At 42.3% G+C, this 24,722-nt stretch overlaps 1 protein-coding gene and 1 non-coding gene across 2 annotated transcripts; both read right to left on the reverse strand.

Moving 5' to 3' along the window:
• Nucleotides 1–2,163: 2,163 nt before the first annotated feature.
• TRNAP-UGG (transfer RNA proline (anticodon UGG)) lies at nt 2,164–2,235 on the reverse strand. The gene has a single exon. It is a non-coding gene; the product is annotated as a tRNA-Pro (tRNA).
• A 1,030-nt stretch (nt 2,236–3,265) lies between these two features.
• Nucleotides 3,266–5,929, reverse strand: LOC123159657 (glutamyl-tRNA reductase 3, chloroplastic). The gene is made up of 3 exons (XM_044577482.1): nt 5,469–5,929; nt 4,714–4,955; nt 3,266–4,611 (listed from the first exon to the last, which is right to left on the reverse strand). Exons 1-3 carry the CDS (start codon nt 5,695–5,697, stop codon nt 3,472–3,474), a joined length of 1,611 nt encoding a protein of 536 aa, XP_044433417.1. The 5' UTR covers nt 5,698–5,929; the 3' UTR covers nt 3,266–3,471.
• Nucleotides 5,930–24,722: the final 18,793 nt, after the last annotated feature.

Below are 24,722 nucleotides of genomic sequence, written 5' to 3' on the forward strand. Positions count from 1 at the left end.
GGGGTACATATAACATGGTTTTCTATTTTGTTAATTGTTTTTCGACTCTCTACTTCTAATATATGCGATAATTTGAGATGAACCCAACTCTCTCCTTTTTGGCTTAAGAAAATTATCCGCCTTTCTTAGAAAAATTGTTTTGAGTAAACATTATTTATCATAGGCACATTTCGACTATTAAATCAATTCCGTAGTCAGCACCGAATTGTTTATTCTATGGAATGTGCCAGTGCCACAATCTTGACAAAAGCTACAAAGAGATCATCTTGAAAATTGATTGCATAGAGTATGAGATATCACCCTGAATTTATTTCTCACGGGACATTTGGTGTCCTTTTCATTATCCTTATTCGGGGCACATATAAGTTATCTATAATCTAAGGGGATGACGAACCTTTGAAAACTGTCAAAGTTTGACAAGCCCCTTAATATTTTGATGCAAGTGGATGTGCGGGGAAGAAAACAAGGGGAAGTATTGTGGGAGGAAGGAAGCGGAGTATCACGTGGTGGCTGAGAAGAGGGAGGGGGCCTGAAGATGACGAGGATATGCATTTATCTACCACGTCACGAGCATGTAAGCCTGTGAATAGTTTGGGTTGGAACCAAAGTTTTAGTTTGGTTTTCTAGTAGGTTGTCTTTGGATTGGTTTAAATGGTCCGAAGCTCTAATATAATCTGGTCTAGTTTGGGCTTTAACATTTATTGGACTGGATTGGATCGGTCTGGACACAGACCAATCGGTCTTAAATCGTTTCAATCTCTAATCTCACGAACAAACCGGTGACCCTCTCTCTCTCTCTCTCTCTCTCTCTCTCTCTCTCTCTCTCTCTCTCTCTCTCTCTCTCTCTCTCTCTCTCTCTCTCTCTCTCTCTCTCTCTCTCTCTCTCTCTCTCTCTCTCTCTCTCTCTCTCTCTCTCTCAGACCAGCGACTGCAGCATCACCATGTATCTCTCCATTAAGCGCACAGACGACCGAGCAGGTGACTAGTAGCTTCATGGTTGGAAAACAACAGCTTGTCCATAGTTTGAAACTATGGATTTAATCCAAAAAAAATGAAACAGTTTGGATTGGTTTGGATGGAAAATACACCTAGCTTGGTTTGGTTTGGATTCTAGACCTCATTGTTTGGTTTGGATTGGATTGGTAGCTGGGAAGGAAGTCGTGTGGTTTGGGTTGGTTTTAATCTGGATCTGAAACTATTCTCAGGTTTACGAGCATGAGATATCATCACATGTAAATAGTATACGACTCTCATATCACACAACCTTTCTCTTTGTAAAAACATTTAGTTAGCATATCTCTTGTTGTACATATATAATTTTTTAGCCCGTGGCAACGCACAGGGAATCCAACTATGTGAATAAATTCACTTTTGGTCCATTTGTAAACTTGCTAAATGCCTTCTTACAACTCACGATGGATCTTTGAATCAGCATGGACTCGGGCGCACGCCTTGGTGGCGGGGGAGGGATCACGGCGGAGAGAGGTGAGGTTGGCAAGGGACCCCTCTTTGGTGGTTTATGGGGAAGTATGGTGTGAAGGAGAGAGGACACCGTGATGAAGGTGAGGTGTGCATCACTCGGTGCTAAAGGAGAGGGTTCTATTAGGAAAAGGAAAGGGTGTGTCGTGGGGTAAGATTTTTGTGTTGGGTCCACACGTGTTGGAAATAATATGGCGGATAATCTGGACAATGACATTTCTTCCCCGCATATGGTCTGGATTTGGGGGAGCCCGTACTGTCCAAACGACGGTTTAATTTTGGGGAGCTTGTTGGGTGCACATTTGATGACTGAACACGCCCAAAGGAGAAATGAGCTTCGACCTTGAAGACGACCTTAGTTCATTTGTTCGATCCATTTATATGCATTATAATTCGTGGCAACGCACGGACGTTCTACTAGTGTGATTTGTTTCTGTTCCAAAGAAACTAAATTTGTAACACATACAGCATGCTGAAAAACTTGATTGATGAAGAGCAGGAAAACAAGGTTGCATATAATGTGATATATTTCAGTTCAAGAGAAACTTTGGAGGACGTATATTAGATGGATCTAGGGTAAGCTAATAGAAGTTCGAGATTACTTTCGAACAGCGATCGGAGCGGCAAGGAATTCACAGCAATTAGAGGTGAGAATTAAAGAAAAAAAAAGGAAAAAAAATTAAAGGGGCGTTGCGAGAATCGAACTCGCGACCTCTCGCACCCAAAGCGAGAATCATACCACTAGACCAAACGCCCTTGCCTGGAATTAATTAACAGTACGATCTACTAATTGATAATATTTCCTGAGGTTTGCAGGAAGAAGCGGTGGCTATGACCTGAAAAATGGTGACCAGTGCTGGGTCTTCATCTTATGGCTCCGGCTGAGGACCGTCGTGGACCGGGCAGCACTCAAATGCCTTCCACCGACGACAAGGTGGAGGCATTGCGGGCTTATAGGCGTGGGCCACCACAACGTGCTATCGGTCATTTGATGCATCTGTGTTGTCTCAAAGACAAGCCCAAGCCCGAGACTGACTGCACTTATTCCTGTTCATCTTCCTCGTTGCATCTCCGCTAACTGAATTTGCATCTTCCTTCGAGCTAAGCATACTACATACTATGAGTTGTTCAAACCTCGGTGGCAGTTGAATCCTCAAGATCAGTGGAAGCAACCCAATCTACAACAATTTTTTACGGCAAGAGACAGAAGCATGCAAAAGAGATTTAACAACAAGACTGAAACAATGACCACACTGTGCAACAGTCGCTATCCATGAATAATTTCAGTGTACGGTTGCAACGAGGAGGCCGGTAGTTCTAACAGTATCTCAGGTTTTAAGAGTTAAATACTGCAGGAATTGCATGTAGTGGCACGTAAAAACCAGATGGAGCTTGTCCTTCTTCACTTGGTTTGTAAAACAGAGGATTATATAAACACAAGAACTTTGCGGGATTGAGTGATTGATTCACAGGAATAGGAAAAACATAAATCCTAAAAAGCAATCAAATTAATTTCATACACATGTTAATATAATATTGGATTGGTATTATGCAAATTATGGCATTTTCTTGTTTTTTACGTAGAAATAGAGAAAGAGATTAGTGTGGATTGTAGAACTGCTTGGTTGTTTCTTTGGAACTCAAACCAAAGGAAAAATCCATCCATTTTTTGTCTGAGTCATTCATTTGAATCACATGAATGAATATTGCCACTAGAGAAATTTTTCTATTTCTATGTATTTTCCTCCGCTTTTCCTGTGAATCAGAGGCCATGCTGCAGCATCCATGATAATGCACAAAAGCTGTTTTGGAGTACAAACATTTTGCTGTCTCAACATATTTGGCGCCTGCAATGGCAGGCGCCAATTCACTATACAATGGACGAACTCACCAAGGAGGGCCCAGTAAGAGATGGTTAAACAAAATTGGAATTAGAGTCAGGACAGATTGGGAGTATATGTAGATCTACAGGCAGAAACTAGACTGCTGATCTCAGTTTTGGGTTTGCTGTTTCTCCACCTTTGTCTTGATCTTCTGCTCCATGACCGCCTTCTCGGTGTCGAGGCCAAACATCCTGTTGAGGGCGTGCATGTTCTCAAGTGTTTCATCAAGGGTGCGGCTGTCGGTGCCGTCGCATCTCAGGTGCTGCAATGGGCCGTGGAGAAGTCTGTTCACTATGCCAGTACTGAGCTGCTCGATGGATTTTTTCATTTTCTTGGTCAGAGCATCTTCTCCGATCTTCTGCAGGCACTTGTCAAGCTCTGAAGCCCTGACCCTATCGGCGTATGATCTCAGCTTCTTGATGGTTGGAACGGTCTCCATAGAGTCCCTCCAAGCCTCAAACCGCTTCAGTTCTTCTGAAATGATTGTTTGGGCCTCCATTGCTTTCCTGATCCGGTCTTCCTTGTTGGCTTCCACCACCTCTTTCAGGTCATCAACATTGTACACTCGTGCATGGCCAACATCAGACACGCAGGCGCTGACATTCCTCGGGACGGATATGTCGACGAAAAGCCTAACACCGCCAAGGGCACAAGAAACAGGAGGAAGTGCTTCTGCGTGCTCCTTGGTGAACAATGGAGATTCAGATGAGGTGCTCGTGAACACGACATCTGCATCGGCGGCAGCTTCATACATCTCTTTGAGAGGTCTGTACACAATCTCGATGTCTTTCATCTCTTCACGGATGGCATCCACCCTTTCAACTGAGCGGTTCACGATAACGACCTTCTTGCATCCTTTTGCAGCCAAATGCTTGGCAACCAACCTCCCCATTTTGCCAGCACCAATCAAAAGCATCCTAGCTGACAAGCATTCAGACTTTGGAAGCTTCATCAGGGCTAATTCAACCGCAGCTGAGCTAACCGACACGGCGCCACATGATATGTTGGTCTCAGAGCGGACACGCTTTCCTGCTGTGATTGCATCCTTGAACATCCTATCAATGTTCTTCCCCAAGCCTCCACTGTTTTGCCCACTTCTGACAACCTGTTTAACCTGGGCAAGTATTTGTCCTTCTCCAAGAACCAAAGAGTCGAGCCCAGAAGAAACCTCAAACAGATGGCGCGTCGCATCACTGTCACGCAACATAAAGAGGTGCTCCCTGAGCTCGGAAACAGGGATCCCACTTTTCTGCAAAAACAAGCAGTACAGCGTTAGAGCTTCTACCCAAACTGTGTTCTTGAACAACAACAAAATGACAAGCAAATGAGCATTTGATAAACGAATCCTTACCTTTGACATCCAATCTACAATCTCTCTAATGCCTCGGTTCCAGGATAAAGCGACCACATAAATTTCCATTCGATTGCAGGTACTAAGAACAGCAGCCTCTTCGATATGATTAAGATTGGTTAGCTCTGCAACAGCACGGGGCCATAGCTCTTCTGCGACCGCGAGCTTTTCACGCATCTCAACCGGTGCTGTGTGTATACTGAGGCCTATTACAGCAATGCTGCTCTTTTCTTTCATGTAGCCTGGCAGTGAAAACAAAACATTGTCAGATGCCTGAAAGAGGCCCAGAAGTTTCTAATTTTATGAGATAATACAACTGAAATCAAACTGCAAGTCATCATAAACACTTGAAAATTTTGAAGATCCTGATGTACATGCTTGTAATACAGAAATGAAGCATGTTCCAAATGTGTATTATGTTAGTGATAGACTCCAACTGCAGAGTAAAAACGACAAGAGAAACAAGCTTTCCTGCGCTATATACACTTGGAAAATGTCCGATTCCCACCTACTGGTCAGTACACCGAAAATGTTTGACCAACTCCCAACTTTCGGAAAAGTTGTTGACCAACTCCCAACTTTCGGAAATTTGTTGACCAACTCCCACCGCGAAGATCCCTCAATTCGCGCACCGCCAAACGAGGCAAGCTAAATCATACTGGCATAATCGCAGATCCCACATCACAGGATTACAGGAATCGCATCGACAGCAGCCAATTCGGGGCGGGGAGGAAGAGAGAGGAGGAGGAACTCACGGTCGGCGGAGATCTTGAACTGCTCGAGCGCGGCGACGCTGGCCGCCTTGGCCGCCGCCTGGGCCTGGACCCCGGGGCCGGCGTCACACCGCACGACGCAGGACAGCCGCTGCCGCCCGCCGGCGGGCACCCTCGGGCAGGCAGCGGAGCCCCGCGGCCTGTTGGCGCCGGCGGCGGCGAACGCGCCGGCCACGGCCGTCGCGGAGGCCGTGCTGGTGCTCGCCATCATCAGGCGAGGAATGCAGCAGGCTTCTCCTCTCTCTGCGGACCAGATTGATGCAGGCGAATAGCCGTGGATAACCGGCTGATGTGTCTCGGAGTTCTTGGGCTCCGCGGGCTGTGGAGAGGAGGGTGGAGGGGACGTGGAACTGGTTTTCGCCTCGGGCTGGTGGGAGGACGAGTGGGAAGGAAGAAAGGCTGGAGCTTTTGGAGCCGGAGGGGGACGGTGGTTGGTGGTGACCCGGTGTGGTGCCGGCGGCGGTATGGCGTGTGCCGCGCACAACGCGACGCGCTTCGGGCCCGGTCTACGGTCAGCTCTCCCCGTTTTTCTATTGGCACGGTTTTATTATTTCCACCAGGCCCTCGTGCTCTATTTCTTCTCTGAAAAAATACGGATTTGTTAAAATCTCATCTAGATGATGAGAAAGGACAAAGCCTTATCTGACTGCCACACATCATTTGAATAAACAAACTAATAATAATAATATATATATATATATACTACTAAAGCGGCTATCGCTTCTGATCGTCCGTCATTAAAATTACACTTTAAGTTGGTAAAAATTACCCACCAATGCCACCCGTAAGTGGGAAAACGATTCTTTTTTTTTTCTTAAGTTGCCGCCGATAACCTCTGGTTCATGTAGCGAAATGCCCTTAGACAACCCAAGTAGACAAACCAGCCTACTAGCTTAGGCCTTTCTCTACCATGCAGGAGACCTGGGTTTGAACCCGGCTCGTCCCAATTTTTGCAGCTTTTTTTTTCGCGAATTTCAGTTGGCGTAATATAGAGTTACCTTGCTAAGTGCCGCTTAACGGATGGTCTACACAGTACAATTACGGCCAAAATATTCTCTTTTTAATATTGTTTTGCAAATTCAAGTATTTTTAAAAATATTCATATCTTTCAAACCCGAACTCCAAATTTAGTATGTTATATATGGAAATCGCCCAAAAAAAATTGCAGATTCTAAATATAATGTTATCTTGCATGTTAATTATTTTTAAAACTATATTTATGTTGCATCCTTCATTAGTACTTTTCTTTTTTTATTAAAGGCACGGACGTTTCTTACTCCCTTTTTTTGTATGTCGCTTATTACCAGATTTCATCCGTTGTTTGGTTCGTCCATTTGCACATAAGATTAAAAAGAAAATAAAAAATGTTCACAATTTTAAAAATGTTTACAAATAGTATAAAATGTTCATGAATTCAACAAATGTTCTTGATTTTAGAAAATGTTCAAAAATTTGTAAAAGTTTTCATAAAATTAATTTTTTTCCCATAATTTCAAATATGTGCACGAGTTTTAAAAAATGTTCATGATTTCACAAAATTGAAAGCAATAATGTATCTCGATGATGCAATAAAATGTGGTCATTGCCATTGACAATTATGAAAAAAATCTCCCGTTGCAACGCACGGGCCCTTTTGCAAACGTTTTTCAAGAGTGGCTGCATATAGCTAATACGGCCCCTCAAACATCTCTCTACCGATCGTCTCTCAAATGTCCGCTTTTCTACAATCAGGTACCTCGTTAGCTAAATCTCAAATCCATATAATCACACGCACTGTAAACTACATTTACGTAGGAAAAAGTCTAAAAGAAACCTTGAACTTGTAGACCAAAACTAAATCGAGGCCCGAACTTCAAATCCTTAAAATCAGCACATCGAACTATTTAATCCCGGACTATATTAAACCTTAGGCGCTTTATCGAAGGGATTGTCGACGTGGCACCTAGTTGAACCGGGATCGCTGGCGACTGGGCCGGCCCACCAAATGTGAAACATGTTTTTTCTTTTGACTTAAAAATACCAAAAAGAAAAATACTCGTGGGGAATCAAACTTGAGAACTGCCACTGCTAAACTCTTCGTGTAGCCACTCCACCTAATAACTGTTAGTGAAAAAACAAAGGAGCGAAAATATTTAACCAGACGAATTAGCATCGAGATTCGAAAACATTTTAGATTTTTTTTATACATTTCCTTGAAAATAATAAATGATTTTAAAATCCGTATATTCTATAGTTTTAAAATTCCGAACATGTTTTGCAAAGTATAAACAAATTTTGGAATTACGATTTTTTAAAAACACAAACAAATTTTCAAACATGACCATTTTGAAATCCCTGAATATATTTTATACATGAACCATTTTTAAACGTGATTTTTTTCAAATCAGTAAAAAATTTAAACCTGAATTTTTTTTTGAATTGAGAACAATTTTTGAAAACATGAAATTTTTTAAACATTATCATAATTTGAAAAAATAGGAACAAATTTTGAATCCTGGACAATATTTTAGAATGTGAACGTTTCCTAAAAAACTTAATAATGGGGAAAGAATCGTACTTTAATTATTTTTTCAGGTTTCAAAATTGTTTGTGTTTTCAACAATTTGTCCTTTTTTGCCAAAAAGGGTTCACACTTCAAAGAATGTTTGGGGTTTTAAAAAATAGTTCGTGTTTCAAAAAGGTCATGTTTTTCAAAAACTGTTCGTAATCCAAAAAAATGTTCAAGTTCTAAAGAAAAACGTTTGGAATTTTGACAATTGGGTTTTTCTTTAAGAATATTCGGATTTCAAATTGTTGACAATTTTCAAGAAAATGTTTCGAACAATTGTAGAAAATATTTTCAAATCTCGACGTTGTGTTGGTTTAAATAGTTTCGCGCATTTCTTATCTCAGCAACGGCAATCAGTTAGAGGCTAGCAGGAGGACTGTACTAGCTTCGTCCTATTGCAAAAAAAACACGCTTTGCCCTGCCTGATGGGACGGCCCAGTCTGGCGGTCTGGCCGCAGCCAACCATCCCGGGTTCGATCTGGAATGTTGACGATCCCTGTTTGGCAAACCGCTTAAGGTTTAAAATAGACCGGGATTAGATAGTTCGGTGTGCTAATTTCAGGGATTTAAAGTTTAGGGTTCAATTTAGCTTTTGTCTATAAGTTCAATGTTTGTTTTGGACTTTTTTTCCATTTACATAAATCACTCTCAAACCCCGGATTAAATTCTTCAAGTAGTAGCCTGCCCAGTAGTCTCAAAACATGCCACAAATTCTACCTATATTGTAGACGATGCACTAACGGTTTGTTTGGAGTTTTTCTACGATATAGCTCCTTTTGCAAGGGTGAAAACATAACATGACGTGGATTAATACGTCTTCAATGTATCTATAATTTTTGATTGTTCCATTCTATTATATTATCTGTTTTTTGGATGTTTTATATGCATTAATATGTTATTTTATATTATTTTGGGACTAACCTATTAACCTAGAGCCCAGTGCCAGTTCCTGTTTTTCCTCGTTTTTGAGTTTCGCAGAAAAGGAATACCAAACGGAGTCCAAACGGAATGAAACTTTCGTGATGATTTTTTCTTGGACCAGAAGACAACCAGGAGACTTGGAAATGAAATCGAAGGAGCCACGAGGCGGCCACAAGGACGGAGGGCGCTCCCACCCTTGTGGGCCCCCCATGACCCTCTTGACCTAATTCTTTCGCCTATATATTCCCATATATCCACAAACCACCAGAGGCATCGACGAAAACACTTTTTCGCCGCCGCAACCTTCTGTACCTGTGAGATCCCATCTAGGGGCCTTTTCTGGCATCCTGTCGGAGAGGGATTTGATCACGGAGGGCTTCTACATCAACTCTATTGCCCTTCTGATGAAGCGTGAGTAGTTTACCACAAACCTACGGGTCCATAGCTAGTAACTAGATGGCTTCTTCTCTCTCTCTCTCTCTCTCTCTCTCTTTGATTCTCAATACCATGCTCTCCTCGATGTTCTTGGAGATCTATTCGATGTAATACTTTTTTGCGGTATGTTTGCCGAGATCCGATGAGTTGTGGATTTATGATCAACTTATCTATGAATATTATTTGAATCTTTTATGAATGTTTATATGCATGAGTTGATATCTTTGTAATTCTCTTTGAACTATCGGTTTGGTTTGGCCAACTAGATTGTTTTTTCTTGCAATGGGAGAAGTGCTTAGCTTTGGGTTCAATCTTGCGGTGTCCTTTCCCAGTGACAGTAGGTGCAGCTAGGCACGTATTGTATTGTTCCATCGAGGACAAAAAGATGGGGTTTTCATCATATTGCTTGAGTTAATTCCTCTATATCATGTCATCTTACTTAATGTGTTACTATGTTCTTCATGAACTTAATACTTTAGATGCAGGCATGAGTCGGTCGATGTGTGGAGTAATAGTAGTAGATGCAGAATCGTTTCGGTCTACTTGACATGGATGTGATGCCTATATTCATGATCTTGCCTTGAAGGAAATATGCCCTAGAGGCAATAATAAAGATATTATTTATTTCCTTATTTCATGATAAAAGTTTATTATTCATGCTTGAATTGTATTAATCGGAAACATAATACATGTGTGAATACATAGACAAACATAGTGTCACTAGTATGCCTCTACTTGACTAGCTCGTTAATCAAAGATGGTTAAGTTTCCTAACCATAGACATGAGTTGTCATTTGATTAACGGGATCACATCATTAGGAGAATGATGTGATTGACTTGACCCATTTCGTTAGCTTAGCACTTGATCGTTTAGTATGTTGCTATTGCTTTCTTCATGACTTATATATGTTCCTATGACTATGAGATTATGCAACTCCCGTTTACCGGAGGAACACTTTGTGTGCTACCAAACGTCACAAGGTAACTGGGTGATTATAAAGGTGCTCTACAGGTGTCTCCGAAGGTACTTGTTGAGTTGGGGTATTTCAAGATTAGGATTTGTCACTCCGATTGTCGGAAAGGTATCTTTGGGCCCACTCGGTAATGCACATCACTATAAGCCTTGCAAGCATTGTAACTAATGAGTTAGTTGCGGGATGATGTATTACAGAACGAGTAAAGATACTTGCCGGTAACGAGATTGAACTAGGTATTGAGATACCGACGAACGAATCTCAGGAAAGTAACATACCGATGACAAAGGGAACAACGTATGTTGTTATGCGGTTTGACCGATAAAGATCTTCATAGAATATGTGGGAGCCAATATGAGCATCCAGGTTCCGCTATTGGTTATTGATCGAAGACATGTCTCGGTCATGTCTACATAGTTCTCGAACCCGTAGGGTCCGCACGCTTAAAGTTCGATGATGGTTATATTATGAGTTTATAAGTTTTGATGTACTGAAGGTAGTTCAGAGTCCTGGATGTGATCACGGACATGACGAGGAGTCTCGAAATGGTCGAGACATAAAGATCGATATATTGGACGACTATATTTGGACATTGGAATGGTTCCGGGTGAGATCGGGATAATACCGAAGCACCGGAAGGTTATCGGAACCCCCCGGGAGGTGTATGGGCCTTAATGGGCTTTAGTGGAAAGGAGGGGAAAGGAGCAAGGGAGGGGCTTATACGTCTCCAACGTATCTATAATTTTTGATTGCTCCATGCTATTATATTACCCCTTTTGGATGTTTATGGGCTTTATTTTACACATTTATATCATTTTCGGGACTAACCTACTAACCGGAGGCCCAACCCGTATTGCTATTTTTTTTTGCCTATTTTAGTATTTCGAAGAAAAGGAATATCAAACGGAGTCCAAACGGAATGAGACCTTCGGGAGCGTGATTTTTGGAACGAACGTGATCCAAAGGACTTGGAGTGCAAGTCAAGAAGCAGCCGAGGCGGCCACGAGAGGGTAGGGCGTCCACCCCCCCTATAGGGCATGCCCCCCTGTCTCGTGGGCCCCTCGGGCGGCCACCGGCGTACTTCTTCCTCCTATATAAGCCTACGTACCCCGAAAACATCCAGGGAGCCAACGAAACACAATTTCCACCATCGTAACCTTCTGTATCCGCGAGATCCCATCTTGGAGCCTTCGTCAGCGCTCTGCCGGAGGGGGAATCGACCATGGAGGGCTTCTACATCAACACCATAGCCCCTCCGATGAGTTGTAGTAGTTTACCACAGACCTTCGGGTCCATAGTTATTAGCTCGATGGCTTCTTCTCTCTTTTTGGATCTCAATACAATGTTCTCCCCCTCTCTCGTGGAGATCTATTCGATGTAAACTCTTTTTGCGGTGTGTTTGTCGAGAGCCAATGAATTGTGGGTTTATGATCAAGTTTATCTATGAATAATATTTGAATCTTCTGTAAATTCTTTTATGTATGATTGAGTTATCTTTGCAAGTCTCTTCGAATTATCAGTTTGGTTTGGCCTGCTAGATTGATCTTTCTTGCCATGGGAAAAGTGCTTAGCTTTGGGTTCAATCTTGCGGTGTCCTTACCCAGTGACAGAAAGGGTTGCAAGGCACGTATTGCATTGTTGCCATCAAGGATAAAAAGATGGGGTTTATATCATATTGCATGAGTTTATCCCTCTACATCCTGTCATCTTACTTAATGCGTTACTCTGTTTTTTATGAACTTAATACTCTAGATGCAGGCAGGAGTCGGTCGATGTGTGGAGTAATAGTAGTAGATGCAGGCAGGATTCGGTCTACTTGTTGCGGACATGATGCCTATATACATGATCATGCCTAGATAATCTCATAATTATTCGCTTTTCTATCAATTGCTCGACAGTAATTTGTTCACCCACCATAATACTTATGCTATCTTGAGAGAAGCCTCTAGTGAAACCTATGGCCCCCGGGTCTATCTCTTATCATATTTGCTTCCAATCTACTTTTATTTGCATCTTTACTTTTTGAATCTATATTATAAAATACCAAAATATATTTATCTTATCATACTATCTCTATTAGATCTCACTTTCGCAAGTGGCCATGAAGGGATTGACAACCCTTTTATTGCGTTGGTTGCAAGTTCTTTGTTTGTTTGTGTAGGTGCGTGGGACTTTTGAGGAGTCTCCTACTGGATTGATACTTTGGTTCTCAAAAACTGAGGGAAATACTTACGCTACTATTGCTGCATCACCCTTTCCTCTTCAAGGAAAACCAACTCAAGCTCAAGACGTAGCAAGAAAGATTTTTGGCGCCGTTGCCGGGGAGGTCTTCGCTCAAGTCAAGACATACCAAGTACCCATCACAAACTCATTTCCCTCGCATTTACATTATTTTCCATTTGCCTCTCGTTTTCCTCTTCCCCACTTCACCCTCGCTGTTTTATTCGCCCTCTCTTTCCCAATCTCCTCCGCTCTTTTCGCTTGCCTTTTTCTGTTTCCTTATGTGTTGGATTACTTGTTGCCATGGCGCAAGATAATACCAAGTTGTGTGATTTCTCGAATACCAATAATAATGATTTCCTTAGTGATTGCTCCTCTTAATGATGTTGAGTCTTGTGAAATCAATACTGCTTTGCTGAATCTTGTTATGAAAGATCAATTCGCCGGCCTTCCTAGTGAAGATGCCGCTACTCATCTAAACAACTTTGTTAATTTGTGTGATATGCAAAAGAAGAAAGATACGGATAGTGATATTGTTAAATTGAAGTTATTTCTGTTTTCACTTAGAGATCGTGCTAAAATTTGGTTTTCGTCTTTGCCTAAAAATAGTATTGATTCTTGGAACAAGTGCAAAGATGCTTTTATCTCTAAGTATTTTCCTCCCGCTAAGATCATCACTCTTAGGAACAATATTATGAATTTTAAACAGCTTGATCATGAGCATGTTGCCCAATCTTGGGAAAGAATGAAATTAATGATTCACAACTGCCCTACTCATGGTTTGAATTTATGGATGATCATACAAATTTTTTATGCCAGTTTGAATTTTGCTTCTAGAAATCTCTTAGATTCGGCCGCGGGAGGCACGTTTAAGGAAATCACGTTAGGAGATGCTACAAAACTTCTTGATAATATTATGGCTAATTATTCTCAATGGCACACCGAAAGATCTTCTAGTAAAAAAGTGCATGCTATAGAAGAAATCAATGTTTTGAGTGGAAAGATGGCTGAACTTATGAAATTGTTGGCTACTAAAAATACTCCTCTTGATCCCAATGATATGCCTTTGTATACTTTGATTGAGAATAATAATGAATCTATGGATGTGAATTTTGTTGGTAGGAATAGTTTTGGAAACAACGCTTATAGAGGAAACTTTAATGTTAGACCGTTCCCTAGTAATTCCTCTAATAATTATGGAAATTCCTACAATAATTCTTATGGTAATTTTGATAAGATGCCCTCTGATTTTGAGAATAGCGTGAAAGAATTTATGATCTCTCAAAAGAATTTTAATGCTTTGCTTGAAGAAAAATTGCTCAAAGTTGATGATTTGGCTAGGAACGTTGATAGACTTTCGCTTGATGTTGATTCTCTTAAACTTAGATCTTCTCCTCCTAAGCATGATATCAATGAGTCTCTCAAGGCAATGAGAATTTCCATTGATGAGTGCAAGGAAAGAACCGCTAGATTGCGTGCTAAGAAAGATTGCTTTATAAAGGCGTGTTCTTCTAGTTTCCATGGAAATAATGATGAAGATCTTAAAGTTATTGATGCTTCTCCTGTTAGATCTTTGTTTTGCATTATGAATCTTGATAATTATGGGACTGATGACGAGTCAACTTTACCTAGAAGGTGTCCCAAGAATTCGGAGTTTTTAGATCTTGATGCTAAATTTGGTAAAAGTGGGATTGGAGAGGTCATGACTTTAAATAGCATTGAACCCACTATCTCGAATTTCAAGGAATTTGATTATGATAATTGTTCTTTAGAAGGTTGTATTTCCTTGTTGCAACCCATTGTTAATTCTCCTCATGCTTATAGTCAAAATAAAGCTTTTACGAAACATATCGTTGATGCCATGATGCAATCTTATGATGAAAAACTTAATTTGGAAGTTTCTATACCTAGAAAAGTTAATGATGAGTGGGAACCTTCTATAAAGATTAGAATTAAAGATCATGAGTGTTTTGCTTTGTGTGATTTGGGTGCTAGTGTTTCCACGATTCCGAAAAATTAATGTGATATTCTAGGTTTCCATGATCTTGATGATTGCTCTTTAAATTTGCACCTTGCGGATTCCACCATTAAAAAGCCAATGGGAAGGATCAATGATGTTCTCATTGTTGCAAATAGAAACTTGGTGCCCATAGATTTTATAGTTCTTGATATAGATTGCAATCTTTCTTGCCCTATTATTCTTGGTAGACCTTTCCTTAAAATGATTGGCGCGATTATTGATATGAAGGAAGGGAACATTAGATTCCAATTTCCATTAAGGAAAGGCATGGAGCACTTTCCAAGAAAGAAAGTCAAATTACCTTATGAATCTATTATGCGAGCTACTTATGAATTTAGTGCCAAAGATGGCACTACTTAGATCTATCTTCGCTTTTATGCCTAGCTAGGGGCGTTAAACGATAGCGCTAGTTGGGAGGCAACCCAATTTTCTTTGTGTTTTTTGTTTTTGTTCCTGTTTAGTAATAAATCTTGCATCTACCTTCTGTTTAGATGTGTTTTTATATTTTAATTAGTGTTTGTGCCAAGTAGAACCTATAGGATAACCTATGATGATAGTTGATTTGATTCTGCTGAAAAACAGAAACTTTGCACGCACGAATTTAGTTTTTTTAAATCACAGAAATGTGCTTTTGCGTTGATTCGTTTTTTCTGCTGATCAATAAACGAATTGTACAGGACTTCCTATTTTCGTAGGATTTTTAAAGTTCCAGAAGTTTGCCTTAGTTACCGATTGCTACAGACTGTTCTGTTTTTGACAGATTCTGTTTTTCGTGTGTTGTTTGCTTATTTTGATGCATCTATGGCTAGTAAAATAGTTTATAAACCATAGAGAAGTTGGAATATAGTAGGTTTAACACCAAAACAAATAAAGAATGAGTTCATTACAGTACCTTATGTGGTGGTTTTGTTTGCTTTCACTAACAGAGCTTATAAGATTTCCTGTTGAGTTTTGTGTTGTGAAGTTTTCAAGTTTTGGGTAAAGGTTTTATGGACTATGGAATAAGGAGTGGCAAGAGCCTAAGCTTGGGGATGCCCATGGCACCCCAAGATATTCAATAATAGCCAAAAGCCTAAGCTTGGGGATGCCCTGGGAAGGCATCCCCTCTTTCGTCTTTGTTCATTGGTAACTTTACTTGGAGCTATATTTTTATTCGCCACATGATATGTGTTTTGCTTGGAGCATCGTGTATTATATTAGTCTTTGCTTTTTAGTTTACCACAATCGTCCTTGCTGTACACACCTTTTGGGAGAAGCCTACTTGATTAGAATTTATTAGAATATGCTATGTGCTTCACTTATATCTTTTGAGCTTGATAGTTTTTGCTCTAGTGCTTCACTTATATCTTTTAGAGCACGGCGGTGGCTTATTTTTGTAGAAATTGCTAGTCTCTCATGCTTCACTTATATTATTTTGAGAGTCTTATAGAACAGAATGGTATTTGCTATGGTTATAAAATTGGTCCTAGAATGGTAGGCATCCAAGTTGGGTATAATAAAAATTATCATAGGAAGTGAATTGGATGCTATGATCAATTTGATACTTGATAATTGTTTTGAGATATGGAGGTAGTGATATTAAAGTCATGCTAGTTGGGTGATTATGAATTTAAAGAATGCTTGTGTTGAAGTTAGCAAATCCCGTAGCATGCACGTATGGTTAAAGTTGTGTAACAAATTTGAAACATGAAGTGTACCTCGCTTGTGCATCCTTATGAGTGGCGGTCGGGGACGAGCGATGGTATTTTCCTACCAATCTATACCCCTAGGAGCATGCGCGTAGTACTTGATTTTTGATGACTTCTAAATTTTCACAATAAGTATATGAGTTCTTTTGACTAATGTTCAGTCCATGCACTACAAAAAAAATACACTTCCGTGATGATACGTGTTTGTCACAGTAGGTCGCGTTTTTTGTCATGCATGTATATCCATGACAAATTTATGACAGAATTAAGATAGTCATACCTGTGCTGTCGTAGAAGTGTTCCATGACATTACCAAAATTATCATCACGGAAGTGTCCACTTCCATGACGATAAATCGCGCGTCACAGAAGTGCTTTCGTCAAGGGTGACCGACACGTGGCATCCACCATAATGGAACGCTGTTAAGCTATCGGGTCGGGTTTTGGATCCGATAACCCGTTAATAGCCCCGACCAATGGGGATTTTTCACGTGTAAAATCATCATTGGCTGGAGGAAACACGTGTTGGCTCACCGTTGGGACAGATGTCATCCGCTCATTGGACCGAAGGCGCCTATGATACGACGACACGTGGCATGGCCCAACAGAGGCCCATTCCTGTGAAAAGGCCGTCCCGTTTGACTTGGTCAAAAGGTGGCGGACCGGTCCACGGAAAGCCTGTTAACGGCCTGTTCGCATATAGCCCAATTATAGCCCGCTAACCCAGGGCCCGTTACGCCCTATCCGAATTAGGCCCAGTAGCATCATCTGGGCCTTGCAATATGATTCAGCCCATTTTAACTTCCGTCCCATGTGTGGCCCATGACTTCTTTCGTCCCATATGAGGACCTTTGTAACTCTTGGCCCATTAACGGCCTGTGGTGAAACTGGCCCCTAATGAACAGTGTATCACTTTATACCCATTAATGGCCCGTTATTCCATTGGGCTGTTTCCAGCCCAAGTCATCTTTCGGCCTTCTCAGGGCCCATTGATTCTTTGGCTCATTTGCAGCATTCGGTTACATATGGCCCGTTACTGTCATTTTCTGCTTGCGGGCCAAATTCAGCCCGTCATTACAGTCGGCCCGTTTGCGGACCGTTAATACGTTGGGCCGTTTTCATGTCAAAAAAACCCATTGGGCTGTTTTCATAGAGTTATCAAATACGGCCTATTAACGGCCCATTATGGTCCACAAATAGTACGGCCCATGATTGGCGAAATGATGATACGCCCTGTAGAAGGCACATGGATCCTACGGCCCATATGAGGCCCATGGATAGTACGACCCATAGAAGGCCCATTGACCCTACGGCCCATAGAAGGCCCATTGGTCCCTAAGGCCCGTATAGAAGGCCAATGGTCCTATGGCCGAACGAAGGCCCATGGATCATACGTCCTGCAGGAGGCCCATGGTTACAACAGTCCATGTGTTGCCATGATTATTTTGGCCTAGTTACCAAAAATAGGCTATTGTGGCCACTAGAAAACACAAAAAAAGAACTGCAGTGACTACAAGCAAACAACTAAACAAGACAATAAGGAAATAAATAAGCAAGTAATTAAGGCTAGCCTATTACCGCTATTACACATATTACATCCACTGGGCATCAAAGTTCGCCACCAGTGCAAATATAGGGAACAAAGCAGCATATTACATACACTGGTCGTCAAAATTGGCCACCAGTGCAAATAAACGCGGCAGCAAAACAAGAGCATAACTGAAACAACTTCAGAAGAGGTCAAGAAATGTTATCTTGGGTGTCCACCATGCTGGCAATAAGCTTAGCAAGCTGATTAGCTTTGTCCTGTTTGGCGCTAAAATCCTCCAACGCTTGTTGTTGCACCAGAAAGTATGCATCTGAATGCTCCAGGGACTTCCACAGTCCTTCCTCTTCTTGTCGCAGCACAGCTGATTGATGTCTTTCAGCTTGTAGTTGAGACTCTAGAAACCGAACTGATTCAGTCAGTGAGTTTGAATAGCTTGTGCATGCGGTAGTGGCCAGTAACTCGAACACTAAACCAAGACAGGACTTTGGGGTTGTCTCGTTGTCTTCAAGATAGTCTTCCTTAGCTGTTTTATCAACTTTGTTGGAGACCAACAAGGATGTGTCACTATCCTGAACCTTATCTGCATTACTTCCTTTACCATTGCTTAATAAGGCACTCTTCCCCAATATTCTATCAGCATTCTAAAAGAAGAAACAAGCAGACACATAACAAGTTTAACATGTACTAGTATATGAAACTCATTTCGTTGAACCATTTCATTAGTAAGGTGGACAGGATTAAACTACCAAGTCTTCTATTGCCAAGTACTAGTACATAATAAAAGCATCAAACAAATATATATCTATGTCCTATGGTCACTGCATTGTCTTGCCAAATCAAAATAGAGACACGGTTCAAATCATATCAGTTCAAGACAAAGCAGCAGTGAAAGAATACAAAGCGTGGGAAACTACACGGCACTACAAGATTTCAGATGGGTACCATGGTTCTACATGTACAACAACACTATTGGCTCTGTTGTGATGCTAGTAATGTGCATGATATGAAAGTCAACTGTATACACAATTGAAATTGAAATCAACAGAGCTATTGATAAGAGCAAACCTGTTAAAGAAACATGCGTGAACATACCTGCTGTGCCATTGGAGTTTCGATTGGATCCTTCAGTTTAAAAATAAGTTTGTATGAGTAAATATAGTGATACAAGAGCAAAGCAATCATAGTTAAAAAAAAGGCGCGCCTAAGCGAGCGCTTAAGCGCGCCTAGGCTCTAGGCGTTGGCAAAACGCATTGCGCATAACTACGCATAATCTGTGCATAACTGCACATAAGCATGCGCTTTGGTCAGTAAAGCGCAAGGCGGTGGCAAAATGCACAATTAACGCCTAGCGCTTTTTTGAACTATGATAGCAATGGAATCTTAAGTTAGAATAGTTGTTCTTCAGGTTTAGGCACTTGTTCTACATGAACAGAGTACAGGAAGACGCAAGAATAAAATACTTAAAAATAGAAAATGAGCTCATAGACCTTACCACATTCTTGGTTCGGGACCAGTACAGAACAAGGCGTTCCCAGTCATCGTCCAGTAAATGTGTCTCAGGAGAACGTAAGGGAATTTGATGAGTTTATTTGCCGGTGAAGTATGTTTTCTTCAGGTAATTCCGATACTGCCACCAAGCATTCTTGAAGATAGCAGAGGTATTAGCACAGGTTACCTCATCCTGAGTTTCCAAATCGGTCCTTCTCTATAGAGAAAGATGGGAAAATTTACTGTATTATAACCATCATGGAGGTAGGATGTATGGGACGAAGCAAAGTAATTGCCATGAATAACATTACTTACACATAACTCTTGGACAAACACCTGCAACTGGCATTTTCCTTCATCTTCAGTATAATATTCCAAGATGGGAAGATACGCACATACGATTTAACAACATCAAATGTGATAGATGCTAAACTACGACTGGCTGGTTGTGCTTCCTTCATAGGAATAGGTGTACTAACTGGTGGAGTTGGGGTTCACCATGATAGTACTGGCCCTTTGGGCACTGGAGTTGTCTTACTAACTGCTCTTGTTTGGGAGCTCTGTGGTGGAGATGGTGTTGTGTCAACAGGAACTGGGTTACTATCGGCTGGGGTTGGGGTTAGATTGGGTGAAGCTGGTTCTCTGTCCATCGCAGTAGGGGTACAATCTGCAAGAGTTTGGGTTATGTGTGGTAGGGCTAGTTCTTGTGCATGTACAACCGGGGTGCTATCTCCATCAAGAGGTAGCACTGTTTTATTTGAAGACCGTGTTTTTATTCCGCTAGATACTGGCATCACCCGCTCCAATTCAAATGGCTGATAAACAGGAAACATAGTTGAATGTACAGACATTGTATGAGAGACAGATGCAATAGATAGTGTGGAAAAAAGAGGGCATGAAATAGTTGACATGTATATTGTTTAACTAAAACGGATAGCATGACATAATTTCACATATATGATGTCTATCTAAACTGGATAGCATAGCATAACATAATTCAAAGATATGATGAATAACTAAACAGGATTGCATGACATAATTCACCTACATGTTATCTAAGTAATCAGGATCGCATCATTTAATTCACATATGTGATTTTTATGCTAAACAGAGGGCATTCGATATGATGTCTGAACTAAGAACATGGTGTTGAATATTGTGTATATGATGTCTAAACTATGCAATGCAAGACACCGTATGCATGATATGACAAGTATAACCATGCCAAGTTAGAGCATACACCTCAGTGGGGGAATAGGACTGGTCATCTGTCTCTGAATCCATCTCTGAGGAGCTATCAGGACCCAACAAGAGATCTGCTTTGACAGATAGCACTGTCTGCTCTGAAGGCCTTGTTTCCACTCCAGATTTTTCCATCTCCCACCCAAATGGTTGATTCACATGAAGAGTAGTTTAATGTACAAACATTGTCGACAAATGGAAATGTAATGAAGAAAAGGATGGGCAAGATATCATTCAAATATATGATGTCTGGTTAAACAGGATGGCATTGCACATTTCACATATATTATGGCTGGCTAAAAGACATGAGACTGCATAATTCCCATATATGATATAGAAACTAAACAGGTGGCATTACAGAACATGTCTAAACTAAGCAGATGACATATATGATGCCAAAAGTAGGCACTGCAAGGCAACATATGCATGATATGACTAACATCATCATGCCAAGGTAGAGCAAACACCTTGGGGGGTAAATAGGAGTGGTCAGCGACGTCTGAATACGCCTCAGAACAGATATCTTCCTCTGGATTACAATCTGGAGAGGGGTGGGGAGGGTTTGCCATTGAACCCACCATGGAGCGATGTCTGCATGACATTGTATTGCCGCACAAAACTCTTCTATTTTTCTCTACATGACCAGCATGACTGTGTACAATATCTGACATGCATACGAAAAAATATGGTGAGATTATGTAAGGAGAGCATACAGAAATTTAGAGTGATGGTAACAACCAGTGGATCGACGTTTTTCCGTTGAACCAAAATAGCCCTAATGAATCGACGTGAATGTATAGTAATAAGTGATGCAACAAGTGTACAACCTCTTTGTCGTAGCCGTGTCGACCTCAGCATCATTGGGTTGGCCGCTGAAGCAGTTGAGGCAGAGGTGGCTGTCGGAGGTGTGGAGGAAGATCTGAGGAATTTGTGGATGGAGTCCAGGGCACTGCTCTGTTGTGATGGATCGTTCTGTCGTTGGAGCAGCTCCGGTGAGCCATAAGACATCAAGGCTGAAGCAGCACAAGACAGACATCGTCAATCTCAAGTGAGATTCTAATAGCATCTCCAATAGATGATGAAAAATGGATGTAAAATTAACATCACCAAAAACCACCTGACTACAACAGATGAGGTAAAAACTGTTGACTCTGAACTTAACTGTCGAAACTGAAATTTACTGTGGAATCTGAATGCTACTATCGAAACTGAACGCAATGGTAGCAGAGAGGCACTTGACATGTAGTTTAGGGAGGGCATGCAGTTCATCTTCAACTTGCACACCCTTGAGCCGCCTGCCACCACCGGCCGAACCGCCGGCCCCAGCGCCGCCTCGCCGCCCCGAAACAACTCGCCACCGCCGCCCCAGTCAGCCCTCTAGGCCCCCGCCCCCACCCTGAACCCTAAGATAGATAGTGGGGTACCTCTCCAGCGAGCCCCTATCCCCGCTGTGGGTGGTTCTTCCTTAACTCCGGCGAGCCCCCCAACCCCTGAAAATCGACTGACCCAAAAGTCGATTCAGTCGACTGAAGTGTGGCTTAATGGAGCAGAGCAGCAGCACGAGCGAGAGAGAGAGCAGCAGCAGCAGCAGCTGGGCGAGCGAGCGATCGAGCGAGAGCCGGAGCAGCAGCAGTAGCGCAAGCGAGCGAGCGAGAGCCGGAGCAGCAGCAGCAGATTTGGCTGGTATGGACGCCGCCGCCAAAGGGGCCTCGCACTGGGGGAGAGCCTCCATGGAGATGTCGCCCGCGGCGCCGGCTTCAGGATAGCCGCTCCATGGGGGTGCGGGATGGAGCACCGTCGGCGCCGGGAGGTCGAGTTAAGGAGAAGGTGCGATGCGATGAGTGTACAACCTCTTTGGTGGCGCCGAGTAGGCCTCGGCTTCGTCCGAGGAGTCGGTGAGGATGCTGCGGTTCCGGTGGAGCAGGTTAAGGCGGCGTTGTGGGGATGGAGCAGCCGCGATAGACGAGGCGATCATCGGAGCAGCTCCTTGGAAGTGGAGGACGGGGCGGCTGAACCAACGGGACGGCGAGATGGACGACGGATCCTCATCCGGGGAGGTGGACGAGGGACGTCGAGCTGTTGCGGTGGACGACGTCGTCGGGGAAGAGGCTCCGGCTGGGCAGCGATGACGTGACAGACGGAGGAGGGTGGGGTTTCGCGGCTGGAGTGGAGAGGTTATGGCGGCCTGGGATTTCGAATGGCAAAAAGGGGGCAATGGGAGGGGGTGAAGCATGACTTAGGGATGCGCTTGTCCAAAATGTAGGGTGTGTTACAAAAGTACCCCCCACCGATTTGAACTAGAGGCCCTTTCGGCTCAGGGTTAGAAGGGGGATTTCACGTGTCGGGATTTGGCAGCTGGAGGGAGTTTTGCGCGCGTTGTAATTTCGGGATAGCAAGGCGCGGGTTGTGAAGGCGCCAGTTTTGGGAGCACGATATCTGAATTTTCGGGATATAACAAGACGCGGGTTGAATTTTAGGGACAAGCCTAACATGTAGTAATATTGTACTTGTACGTACCAAATCAATTCGCACTTCCCTCAACCAAAAAGAAAACCAAAAAAATAAAACTATTCACAACACACAAAGAGAGAGTCTTGCCCCGTTTTACTATATAAATGCTATTCAAAGCTACTCCCTCCTTCCATCTATATAGGGCCCAATGCGTTTTTCGATGCTAACTTTGACCAAATATTAGAGGAATGATATATGACATTCAACTTACACAAAGCACACCGTTAACTTCATCTGCGAAAGGTTCTTTCAATGATATAATTTTCACATTGTGCATGTCATGTACTATTAATCTTGTCAATAGTCAAAGGCGGTCTTAAAAATCTCATTACGCCCTATATAGATGGAAGGAGGGAGTATGAATCCATGTTATGTCCGATTAATTTTTTTCGCTTGCTGTATAATGCATCTAACCTACTCATACCAACATTTTAGTGCATTCCAAATGTCTATACTACCGTTGCAATTCGAACTAAATTTGAATTCGTTTCTCTATTTCAATAAGAATCTACAATCATGATTGTTGCCAACTTCAACCATCATAGTTTCCTTGCTATCCGCCAGATATAAATCGGACGGCCTATAATGCAGGATGGCAGGCACACCATCATCAACAACTCCGTTTTTTATAAGAGTAGAGGTAAAATATATTAAATGTAGTATAACATGTTCATAAATACACCATGTGTATCACCGTTATATATATTCACACATGCGTCGGTTTAAAACACTATGATAAATTCTTCAAATATATGAATTCGCTTTTTATAATGAAGTATATATGATCTCTATTCGTCTTTTACACCCACACAACCCTCTTATCTTTGTAGCTAGCGCTAACTTTCTCTTGTGCATGCACACACCCGCATCCCTCTCAGCCTCCCTCAGCATTCTCTAGCTCCATCGCGCAAATTCGTCTTTTCACTTTAGGTCGTTCACCCATGATGTGTGTAGGCCCCCCAGCTCCTTCTTTATGGCACACATCGATCGATATGCCTCTCTAGCCAGGTGTGCCTAGCACAAACACAAGCTTCCCCTCTTCTCTTGTCACTGTCCATGCCTCACTCCCACCACTCTTTTCATCGTTCTCGTACTCGCACACTCCTCCCCGCTCGATATAGTATGCCTCTCGTACCACCTCCTACATGCATCCCTCTATCTCTATCCTTCTCCTTGTGCCTCGCTTGCTTCTAACACACACATGCATGTATATTGATCGATCTCCCAACATATACCTGGATCGACTTTAACTACCCCCCCCATCGATCGACGTACCTCACAAGTTATGTCTCTCCTTTCTCTAACAAAGGGTGATTGATCTTACTATGTAGTTATGTCTACTTACCACAGCCACATCGTCCCCCCTCATCATTCGTGCATGCCTCCTGACCCGTCTCTCACACGCACGTGCATAGACAACAAGCAGCCATCTCCTCTCTTATTGATATTGCGGGTGTGCCCTCCGTTTGTCTAGCAAGCCTATCCCACCATTTGTTAGAAGCAACTCCACTACCACCCCCTCCAACACTCTAGCTCTGTCTCTCTCCCAACCTTATTCCTCTCCTGCACATATGCATGGATGCCGCTCGATCTCCCTTAATACAGGAGGCAGATCGATCTCCTTAATACATGAGGTAGGCC

Source organism: Triticum aestivum, chromosome 7B, assembly GCF_018294505.1.
Source record: "Triticum aestivum cultivar Chinese Spring chromosome 7B, IWGSC CS RefSeq v2.1, whole genome shotgun sequence".
In the NCBI taxonomy this organism is placed as follows: Eukaryota; Viridiplantae; Streptophyta; class Magnoliopsida; order Poales; family Poaceae; genus Triticum; species Triticum aestivum.

What these genes read in the sequence shown, in the direction of transcription:
- LOC123159657 (XM_044577482.1), bottom strand. Translation starts at nt 5,697, where the DNA reads ATGATGGCGAGCACCAGCACGGCCTCCGCGACGGCCGTGGCCGGCGCG. An exon ending in GTTCAAGATCTCCGCCGACC is followed by an intron (nt 4,956 to 5,468) that starts GTGAGTTCCTCC and finishes TTTCACTGCCAG; the next exon opens with GCTACATGAAAGAAAAGAGC. An exon ending in TTGTAGATTGGATGTCAAAG is followed by an intron (nt 4,612 to 4,713) that starts GTAAGGATTCGT and finishes TTGTTTTTGCAG; the next exon opens with AAAAGTGGGATCCCTGTTTC.